At 25.4% G+C, this 12,277-nt stretch overlaps 1 protein-coding gene across 1 annotated transcript in view; it reads right to left on the minus strand.

Moving 5' to 3' along the window:
* Window positions 1-12,277, minus strand: part of LOC107446587 (piezo-type mechanosensitive ion channel component 2) — a gene marked incomplete at its 5' end in the record, with an annotated part of 85,950 nt that overhangs the window by 33,569 nt on the left and 40,104 nt on the right. The window contains 6 exon segments of the mRNA XM_043049668.2: window positions 7,219-7,382; window positions 8,017-8,167; window positions 8,943-9,045; window positions 9,684-9,741; window positions 9,914-10,099; window positions 11,387-11,543. Coding sequence (XP_042905602.1) covers window positions 7,219-7,382; window positions 8,017-8,167; window positions 8,943-9,045; window positions 9,684-9,741; window positions 9,914-10,099; window positions 11,387-11,543 — 819 coding nt within the window.

Genomic DNA, 12,277 nt, shown 5'->3' on the forward strand with positions numbered 1-12,277 from the left:
GTGTAGACAAAATAGAAGTTATCAATAAATTAAGTACAAATTTACAATATGTTTCAAAAATTATTTTTAAAAGTTTGCTACAAAAATTAAACAGTACTAAAATTGGCCAATGCAGATTACAGTCACTGTCATTGGACACTTTAAATTGATAAATGACATTTATTTAAAATACATTTAAATATGTCATAAAATTAATTTTAAGAATGAAAAAAACTTGATAAAAAGTTTTACCATTAAATAAAACTTTTTCTTTTCAATAAGTTTTAATAATTATTACAATAAATATTTTCAAAAGATCAGAAAAATTTAGTGTCATAAAAAAAGAATAACAATCCTAATTAGTCACGAAAAAACATTTAAAAATTATAATTACTAATTGCCGTAAAGAATATCTTTTATTACCTTGAAAGTGAGTTTCTGGTTCCATATTTTCTCCACCACGTATTTTCTGTTGGTATGCCCTGATTCGATCCATTTTCTTTTTTATTCTTTCCATAATTTCTTTCTCATTGACTTGCTGTTCTTGGACTTCTTTCATTTGAATTTCATGAATAAGTTCAGCACCCCTTCAATGAAAAAGCAAAATCCATATTTCCTTCTATAAATACAACCTCAAAACTTAAAAATAATTTTTCTTTTTAAATCCAGCTTCTTTTCACAAATTTATGAATTAATTAAGCTAGAAAAAGTATTTTTTATAGAAAAAAACTGAATTTTTTCCAGTTCAATATGATAAGAAAATTAATGAAACTAATTACAATACTGCAAAGATTCATGCATTAAGGTTTGTATTATAAATATTTTCTTCCATATACAGTACAGAACCCGTTATCCGAAAATCAGAATACCGGAAAACCAAAAAACCGGAACGTAATTCGATACAGTTTCGAGCCATTTTTTAAAAAAAAATTTTTTCCTCATAAGATTTCAGGATTTTTTGTTCTTTTTACCATCATTTTGGAAATAATCATTAGTTTATTACTTCATCGTTTTTTCTTCTTTTTAAGATTTTTTCTAAATATTTCTTTTTTTTAGTTGGGTTTAACAATAAAAAAACGGCTTTTTGTAGCAATTCAGAAAACCGGAAAAATCCGTTATCCGGAATAGCGATGGTACCGATCATTCCGGATAATCGGTTCCCTACTGTAATAATAAAAAATCAATGAAATAAAAATACAAGGTTTAAAAAGATATAAATGAAGGTTTAATAAGGTTTTTGTGTCAATATAATAATAAACCAGATTTTTCAAGTTGTTCAGCAGAGCATTTTTTTATGAAAAACACCAAGACTTCTATGTTTGTAATAAGATGTTTTTGTGCACTGTGTTGCCATCCAATGAAAATTTTCAAAAATTGTCTGGAAAAAAGACTAAAGAACAGTATAAGTTTAATTTAAAAGTTAACCTTTGGAAGCAGGAAAAATGACTTATCATTTACTGCTATGTTTCCTACAATCTTTCAAATATTCAAACATTTTTTTTATCTAAAGCTATACTTTAAACAGATATAACCCATGTAAAACTAAATTTCAAATAAATACCTAGATGATAAAACTTGTTGAGCCTTCACTTCGTTCACAACATGTTGGAAATAGTAGCTAGAGAAAAGACGTCGTTGGAAAAGCAAGAATGCGAAGCAAATGATGTCATACACCAATCCTGGATCAGACTCAAAAATGCAGTCTTCAGTAGCTACATTAGAATACATAAATATTTCAACAATATTACGCACATATCACAAAATTATTTAGTTATTTGTGCTAGATTCTAAAAAAATTTAATGAGATACAAGGTGGCAAAAAAAAATTATTAGCAATCTATATTCAATTTTGTTAAATTAAAGCATTAAAACAAGTACTTTTTACATTATTAAAAATTATTTTTTTAAATTTTTTAGCTCATATCTTCTCATTTAGTTGAAAAAATACATTGGGTACAGTAAAATTTTGGTTCATTAAGTACAGTAGAATTTCAACTGTTGGAATTAATAGGATCTGCACCTAATCTAGGCAAATAAATGACAAAAAGATTTCTTGGGGAACGAGTGAAGCAAAACTTGCTTTTAACTTGTATGGTATTAACTTTAAGGCCTTGACATTTATGTAGTGTTTTCTACTGCTAGGATAATTAACAGATTTCTGAAACCTATTTCAAAAAAAAATATTATCTTAGTAATTCTAGAAACCTCAAATTATTTATCTAGTTTTAATCTCTTCTTAAAGCAGATGTATTGGACAGTGAATTGGATAATCTAGACAATTGACAAAAATCTTATTCATAAGTTTGGAATTTATATTCTTGTTCAATAAATGATTAAATTATTTAGATTAAAAAGCAAATATTAATAAGATAATTACATAGCATTCTATAATTAATTTCTTAACAATATTGATGAAATATTAGAAAGAAACTTATCAAAAAAACACTAACTTTTTGGAGGAATACCATCTTTTCTCTGACATGCGATTCCCAATAGTTGTATAAGCCAGCATTGATGATCTCTTAATAATTCAAAATATGTGCACCCAACAAGCTACAACATTTGTAGAAAAATTTTAGATATTTTAAAGTATTAAATTACTTCTAAGCAAAATAGCATAAGGAACCAAGTAAATAATACCTATATTTTTTTAATATAAATAGTGAAGTTATAAGAAAAAGATTGCCACATTAATTGTTAGATAATTTTCCTAAATGCTTGCTTGTTTCAATAAGGTATATAGAAAAGGAATGTCACTATTCTTAATTGATTGCAAATTTTTCTTAATACTCCTATGTTTCAGTAAGGTACATAATAGAAAGTTACGTGCTTCTTTTTTTCAACCTTTCAAATAGTAAAATTATAACTAAGTTTGAATTGATTATGAGCATCATTTAGGTAAAGAATTATGGAATTACCAGAATTACCTTATCACTTTAGCCTTGAAGTTTAATTTTTTTAAAAAGATTTGTTATAAAAAGAAAAGCTTCTTAACAATTTTACTTTTAACAAAATATAGTAAAAGAAAATACATATTAAAAACGAAAATTTATAAAACATAATAATTACATATTTTCATTATAATAAAAAATATAGAAGATTAGTAAAATAATTAAAACTAATAAAAACTTTAATAACTTAGATAATAATAGATTTTTAATAACATTGTAATAAAATAACAGATACAATCTCTGAACATAAAAACATAGCTTACTTGCAGCAGGCAGCTTAGGAGAATAACTGCCACATTATATGCTAATAAAATATTCCACCTGCAAAAATAAAAATTTGCTCAAAGAAATATTATGAAGAAAAAAAAACTTATAAGTACATTAAGATATTTAAACAGTATTACATTTTAGATATAAAGGTACATAAATATTTATGAATTAAAAATGTTATTTATGTTTTTATATTAATAATAAATAAATTTACTTACATTCTTAACAAAGCTGAACGTGTTTTCAAATAAAACTCGTTTCCATTCCACAAAAAGTAAAAACATCCTATTACATAGCCCATAGCAAATAAATTTATTCTGCTTGTGCCAGCAACAAAAACTATTGCCAAGGAAATCCAGTAAAGAGCATAGAACACAAACACTTTTATCATATCCAATACAGTTCTGAAAAACAATTTAATAAACCTGTTTTAAGATAATAAAAATAATTTTTTTTTATTTAAGGAAATTGCACATTTAAAGAGTTGATAAAGCTTGTTAACTGGTATTTAACCCCTTCTCTGTCAGCGTTGCATCCCATGTGAAGAGAAAAATTGCGTCAATGAAATTTAATTCCTCGCTACTTATACGGCACTTTAAATCCTGCAATTATTTTTGTATTTCTGAATATTACTAAGAGATAATGTAACTAGTCCACTTTTTTTTCACAATTTTCACAGTGAAATTTCCCGCCTTGAGTTGAAATCAAAATCATCTTGTACTTTCTGTAATTTCGCTTTTATTAGTGTTACCGTTGCATGTCAAAGTAGAATGATAGTTTTCAGATAAATGTGATTTTCACAATCTGATGCCTAAGACTGATTGAGAAGCTGTTTTAACTGTAAGGTAGTAAAAATATTTTCCAAAAGATTTTTCTCCTAATTTTAATAATTATTTTACGCAGATATTTATCGAAAACACCTTTAAGCAATAGGGTTAATAAACATATTATCACAGTGCTTTTTTTTTTTTTTTTACAATAAAACTTAGGTGCATTGCAGGGAAAACTGGAGATCAGTGGAGGAGATATCACATCTTTCAAGACCAATAGGTCAAGCAAAAAATTGTTTGTTGACATAAACACTTTACATTTCTGAATTTAGGATACATCATATAAAAATTTTTAGAAATAAAAAAAATTCTTTTTTAGGGTCAAAAATTCAAAGAAAAAAAATCCATCAGAGAAGGGAATAAACCACTTTAGAAATGAAATTCAAATGTAATAAACTTTTATTAAATTAATTTGAATATTAAAAAAAAAGATTGTATACATAATTTACACAACTTAGCACCATAAAAACAGCTTTATTTAAAAAATTTATAGAATAAATTAAAAAAACAAACAATGTGTAATATATCAATCATATATAACCCAGCAACAAATCGATAAGATTACGCATTTTAAAATTGTAATACCAAGTTTTCAATTAAAATCTGGATTTATCACACTTTTTAAAATTAAAACTCTCAGCTAAAAAGCATAATAATATCTTTCTCTTTTATATTAAAAAGAAAAAAAAATTTCATTTATTTATTGGTATTATCATTATTCTTTTACTATTTGGAATGAATGATTTCATAAATATTAAGCATGAAATATTTTTGTAACAAAAAATATGCTGTAAAACTACAACTTACTGAGTGCAAGTTACAAAATCGGGAATAGGATTGGGTTGAGGAACTTCTAAGTTTATTTCTTTATTGCTCCCACCTTCGTAAAGCTCGGCAACAGGTGATGTTTCTATGTGGAATACAAATAACTGACAACAGCTAAAGAGCAGCTGGAAAAAGTCAGCTGAAAATATTTTTTAAAAAAATGAATCAAACAACAGTTTTACTAATGACTTTAGTACTGGAAAAATATATTAATACAGTAACATAATTATAAAACCTATAGCCTTTTCCAGATTTCTAAACCAGTTCTCTAAAATCATGAGATAAGGAAACAGTGTATAGAGAAAAATTGTTCTCTTATATTTACTCATTTGAAAACTATCAGAGGATAAAAATAAACCCTTATGTATGACTAATTCATTTTTAAAATAATGAAAATCTTAACTACTCTTTTTAAATAAAAAAGAATTTAATAATGAGAGGCATAAAATAAGTTTTACATTCAGTTATGTATAATAAAGTATAAGTAAAAATTAAATTATTATACAACGTATTGCATTGAGTTTAAAATAGCTATACTGATACAGTTGTAATTCAATGACAAACTTCGATATGAGTCTTGATATTGAGAAGTCTTAACTTATGACCAACATGGTTAACTAGCTATTTCAGACTAACATTTTTTTACAACACCTACAAATAACTACTTTCTAAAAATATAATTTTAGACAATTACATGGACAGAAAATCTAACAAAAAATAGATTTCAAACTAAGTTACATATGAATGAATAACTCTATCCACAATGTATTCAAGTCATAGAATCCTGAAGCATATATGCATGATAAATAAAAAATAAATACAAATGTAAGAGTAAATTAAGATTTTATAAAAACTTTTTATAAAAAATTTAAAACAATAATTTTTTTAAATATTTTCAAGAGAAGATTTAGTACATGGGTGAATAGCCAAATCTTTGAACAAAAAATAAGCACCTTTTAAGTACATTTTAAGCACTCAAAAAATATTTTTGAGCACTATATACATCAGCAAAATGCAAAATAATTTTCAAAGGCATGACATGATCATGTTAAAATAACTACTTTCTGACAAAGAACTCTTGTTAGGATTATATTAGCCATCATAAAAAAATTGAGAGATTTTACATTTTGAAAAATGAGGGTGGAAAATGAAGCCTGACATTGAGAATATCTAGTAAAATGCAGCAGATTTGCACATGAGAGTGCTAGTCACCGAACTCAGCTCAGTAGACGCGCATGCGGACTCGCAAGTATTTCATCAAACATGTAAAATAATTGCGGCATTTATATGCTATGGAGCGATGGTACGCCGAAATGAATTGTGAACACATTTAATAGAACAATATGAATAGCACGCTTTTGCATAATATGTGCCGAAAATCGATATGGTAAAGTAAAAAATCACATTTTCAAAAAGAGAAAATTAAGCACTTTTTAAAAATACCCAATGAAAAAAGTATCCTTAAGGGCTTTTAAAAAACGAAAATAGCACCTTTAAGCACTTTTTAAAAACGCTACGCACCATGTAGTCTAGTTAATTACGTTTTATCACATATTATTATTATTCAATGCATAATGTGCATTCTCTAAGTATTGATCACATAAAGNACTTAAAGGATTAAAAGTTGTGAAAGGAAACGACACACTGATAGCATTGTTAGTCAATAATGACACATGATTAGATACGACGCTTAAATCTCATGCTGAATAAAATACCTTTAAGACGACAGTTCAGCATATCAAAGTAGACATTTAAAGCGATATATTCATGGCATCCAGTTTCTTTGGTAAAAAAGCTTTCTGTGTGAAAATATTATAATATACTTTAAGAATAAAACAAAAGTCAACCAAAGCACAAAAATCCGATTTTAAAAACTGGTTGAAATTCAACACTAAAATGATCATTAGTGACTGTATATTATGTTGAAAATCTGTTGTATGTAAAATGTATACATCAAGCTAGAAGTTATCAATAAATTAAGTACAAATTTACAATATGTTTCAAAAATTATTTTTTAAAGATTGCTACAAAAATTAAACGATACTAAAATTGGCCAATGCAGCTTACAGTCACTGTCATTGGGCACTTTAAATTGATAAATAATATTTATTTAAAATACATTTAAATATATCATAAAAAATTATATTAATTTTAAGAAAAAAAACTTGATAAAAAGTTTTACCATTAAATAAACCTTTTTCTTTTCAATAAGTTTTAATAATTCATGTAATAAATATTTTCAAAAAAGATCAGAAAAATTTTGTTTCATAAAAAAAAAAGAATACAATAACAATCATGATTAGTTACGAAAAAACATTTAAGAATTGTAGTTACTAATTGCCGAAAAGAATATCTTTTATTACCTTGAAAGTGAGTTTCTGGTTCCATATTTTCTCCACCGCGTATTTTCTGTTGGTATGCCCTGATTCGATCCATTTTCTTTTTAATTCTTTCCATAATTTCTTTCTCATTGACTTGCTGTTCTTGGACTTCTTTCATTTGAATTTCATGAATAAGTTCAGCACCCCTTCAATGAAAAAGCAAAATCTACATTTCTTTCTTTAAATATAACATCAAATATTAAAAATAATCTTTTTAAATCCAGATTCTTTTCACAAATTTATGAATTAATTAAGCTACAAAAATTATTTTTTATTGACAGAAACTGAATTTTTCTCTGTTCAGTACAATAAGAAAAGTTAATGAAACTAACTACAATGCTGCAAAGACTCATGTATTAAGGTTTGCATTATGAATATTTCCTTCTCTGTATTATAATAAAAAATCAAGGAAATAAAAAACATTTAAATAAAAAATAATGAAATTAAAAAAAACAATGATTAAAGAGATATAAATTAAAGGTTTTGGTGTTAATATAATAATAAACCAGATTTTTCAAGTTGTTCAGTGGAGCATTTTTTAGGGAAAAACACCAAGACTTCTATGTTAGCAATAAGATGTTTTTGCATACTGTGTTTGCCATCAAATGGAAATTTTGAAAAGACTAAAGAACAGTTTAATTAAAGTTAACCTTTGGAAGCAGGGAAAATGACTTATCACTATGTTCCTTAAAGTCTTTCAAATAGTCAAACACATTTTTTTATATATAGCTGTATTTTTAACAGATATAACCTATATAAAACTAAATTTCAAATAAATACCTGGATGATAAAACTTGTTGAGCTTTCACTTCGTTCACAACATGTTGGAAATAGTAGCTAGAGAAAAGACGTCGTTGGAAAAGCAAGAATGCAAAACAAATGATGTCATACACCAATCCTGGATCAGACTCAAAAATGCAGTCTTCAGTAGCTACATTAGAATACATAAATATTTCAACAATATTACACGCATATCATAAAATTATTTAATTATTTCCGCTTGATTCAGTAAAATTTAATTAAGACACTTTTAAGGTAGCAAAAAAAGTATTAGCAATCTATTTTCATTTTTGTTAAAAGCATTTAAATTAACGTATTAAAACAAGTACTGTTTGCATTATTAAAAATAAAAAAAATATGAAACTTTTTAGTTCATATCTTCTCATTTAGTGAAAAAATATATTAGGTACTGTAAAGTATTGGTTCATTAAGTACAGTAGAATTTCAATTGTTAGAATTAATAAATAGGATCTGCACCTAATCTAGACAATTAAATGACAAAAAGATTTCTTGGAGAATGAGTGAAGAAAAACATGCTTTTAACGTATATGGTATTGACTTTGAGGGCTTGACATTTATGTAGTGTTTTCTACTGTTAAGATAATTGACAGATAATTGGCTAAGATAATTGACTGAAACCTAATTCAAACAAAAATTATCTTAGTAATTTTAGAGACCTCAAATTATTTATTTTGTTTAAGCAGTTAAGCTCTTCTTAAAGCAGTTGTATTGGATTCAACAGTGAATTCGATAATCTAGACAATTGACAAAAATCTCATTCATAAGTTTGAAATTTATATTCTTATTCAATAAATAATTAAATTATTTAGATTATAAAGCAAATATTAATAAGATAATTATATAGCATTCTAAAATTACTTTCTTAACAATATTGATAAAAGAAACTGATTAAAAAAAACACTTACTTTTTGGTGGAATACCATCTTTTCTCTGACATGCGATTCCCAATAGTTGTATAAGCCAGCATTGATGATCTCTTAATAATTCAAAATATGTGCACCCAACAAGCTACAACATTTATAGGAAAATTTTAGATATTTAAAAATTTTAAATTATTTCTAAGCAAAATAGCATAAGAAAGTAAGTAAATAATACTTATATTGTTTTATTATAAATAGTGAAGTCATAAGAAAAAGACTGCCACATTAATTGTTAAATTTCTTAAATGTTTGCTTGTTTCAATAAGGTATATAGAAAAGAAATGTCACTATTCTCAATTGATTGCAAATTTTTCTTAATACTCCTATATTTCAGTAAGGTACATAATAGAAAGTTACATGCTTCTTTATTTCAACCTTTCAATTAGTAAAATTATAACTAAGTTTGAAATGATTATGAGCATCATTTATGTGAAGAATTATGGAATTGCCAGAATTACCTTACCCCATTATCCTTGAAGTTCAATTTTTCTTAAATATGTTATGAAAAAAAGATTTTTAACAATTAAACTTTTAACAAAATATAGTAAAAGAAAATACATATTAAAAACGAAAATTTATAACACATAATAATTACATATCTCATAATAATAAAAAATATAGAAATTTAGTAAAAAAATAAAAAAAATAATAAAAACTTAGTTAGATTTTCAATAACTTTGTAATAAAATAACAGATATAATCTCTGAGCATATTAACATAGCTTACTTGCAGCAGGCAGCTCAACAGAATAACCGCCACATTATATGCTAATAAAATATTCCACCTGCAAAAATAAAAATTTGCTCAAAGAAATATTAAGGAGAAAAAAAATAATAACTTATAAGTATATTAATATATTTATGCAGTATTACATGTTAGATATAAAGGTTCATAAATATTTATGAATTAAAAATATTATTTATGTTTTTATATTAATAATAAATAAATTTACTTACATTCTTAACAAAGCTGAACGTGTCTTCAAATAAAACTCGTTTCCATTCCACAAAAAGTAAAAACAACCTATTACATAACCCATAGCAAATAAATTTATTCTGCTTGTGCCAGCAACAAAAACTATTGCCAAGGAAATCCAGTAAAGAGCATAGAACACAAACACTTTTATCATATCCAATACAGTTCTGAAAAACAATTGAACAAACCTGTTTTAAGATAATGAAAATAATATTTTTTATTTTCATTCACGGAAACTGCATATTTAAAGAGGTGATAAAGCTTGTTAGCTCATATTTAACTCCTTTTCTGTTAGCGTCACATTCTATGTGAAGAGAAAAATTACATCATTGAAATTTAATTCCTCGCTACATACACGGCTCCTTAAATCCTGCGATTATTTTTGTATTTCTGAATATTGCTAAGAGATGACGCAACTAGTCCTTCTTTTTTTACAATTTTCACAGTGAAATTTCCCGCCTTGAATTGAAATCAAAATCATTTTGTACTTTCTGTAATTTCGCGTTTATCAATGTTACCGTTGCATGCCAAAGTAATATGACACTTTTCTGATAAATGTGATTTTTACAATCTGATGCCCAAGACTGATTGTGAAGCTGTTTTAGCAGTAAGGTAGGAAAAATATTTTCCAAAAGATTTTTCTCCTAATTTTAATAATTATTTTAAGCAGATATTTATCGAAAACACCTTTAAGCAATAGGGTTAATAAATATATTATCACAGCGTTTTTTTTTTTTTTTTTTTTTTTTTTTTTTTTTTTTTTTTTTTNTTTTTTTTTTTTTTTTTTTTTTTTAACAATAAAACTTGGGTGCATTGCAGGGAAAACTGGAGATCAGTAGATGAGATATTACATCTTTCAAGACCAATAGGCCAAGCAAAAAATTGTTTGTTGACATAAACACTTTACATTTCTGAATTTAGGATAGATCATATAAAAATTTTTAGAAATAAAAAAATTCTTTTTTAGGGTCAAATATTCAAAGAAAAAAAATCCTTCAGAGAAGGGAATAAACCACCTTAGAAATGAAATTCAAATGTAATAAACTTTTATTAAAAGAATTTGAATATTAAAAAAAAATTATACATAATTTACACAATTTAGCACCATAAAAACAGCTTTCTTTAAAAAATTTATAGAATAAATTTAAAAAAAACAAACAATGTGTAATATATCAATCATATATAACCCAGCAACAAATCCATAAGATTAAGCATTTTAAAATTGTAATACCAAGTTTTCAATTAAAATCTGGATTTATCGTACTTTTTAAAATTAAAACTCTCAGCTAAGAAGCATAATAATATCTTTCTCTTTTATATAAAAAAGAAAATTTTTTTTTTATTTATTTATTGGTATTATCATTATTCTTTTACTATTTGGAATGAATGATTTCATAAATATTAAGCATGAAATATTTTTGTAACAAAAAATATGCTGTAAAACTACAACTTACTGAGTGCAAGTTACAAAATCGGGAATAGGATTGGGTTGAGGAACTTCTAAGTTTATTTCTTTATTGCTCCCACCTTCGTAAAGCTCGGCAACAGGTGATGTTTCTATGTGGAATACAAATAACTGACAACAGCTAAAGAGCAGCTGGAAAAAGTCAGCTGAAAATATTTTTTAAAAAAATGAATCAAACAACAGTTTTACTAATGACTTTAGTACTGGAAAAATATATTAATACAGTAACATAATTATAAAACCTATAGCCTTTTCCAGATTTCTAAACCAGTTCTCTAAAATCATGAGATAAGGAAACAGTGTATAGAGAAAAATTGTTCTCTTATATTTACTCATTTGAAAACTATCAGAGGATAAAAATAAACCCTTATGTATGACTAATTCATTTTTAAAATAATGAAAATCTTAACTACTCTTTTTAAATAAAAAAGAATTTAATAATGAGAGGCATAAAATAAGTTTTACATTCAGTTATGTATAATAAAGTATAAGTAAAAATTAAATTATTATACAACGTATTGCATTGAGTTTAAAATAGCTATACTGATACAGTTGTAATTCAATGACAAACTTCGATATGAGTCTTGATATTGAGAAGTCTTAACTTATGACCAACATGGTTAACTAGCTATTTCAGACTAACATTTTTTTACAACACCTACAAATAACTACTTTCTAAAAATATAATTTTAGACAATTACATGGACAGAAAATCTAACAAAAAATAGATTTCAAACTAAGTTACATATGAATGAATAACTCTATCCACAATGTATTCAAGTCATAGAATCCTGAAGCATATATGCATGATAAATAAAAAATAAATACAAATGTAAGAGTAAATTAAGATTTTATAAAAACTTTTTATAAAAAATTTAAA

Source organism: Parasteatoda tepidariorum, chromosome 6, assembly GCF_043381705.1.
Source record: "Parasteatoda tepidariorum isolate YZ-2023 chromosome 6, CAS_Ptep_4.0, whole genome shotgun sequence".
NCBI lineage: Eukaryota > Metazoa > Arthropoda > Arachnida > Araneae > Theridiidae > Parasteatoda > Parasteatoda tepidariorum.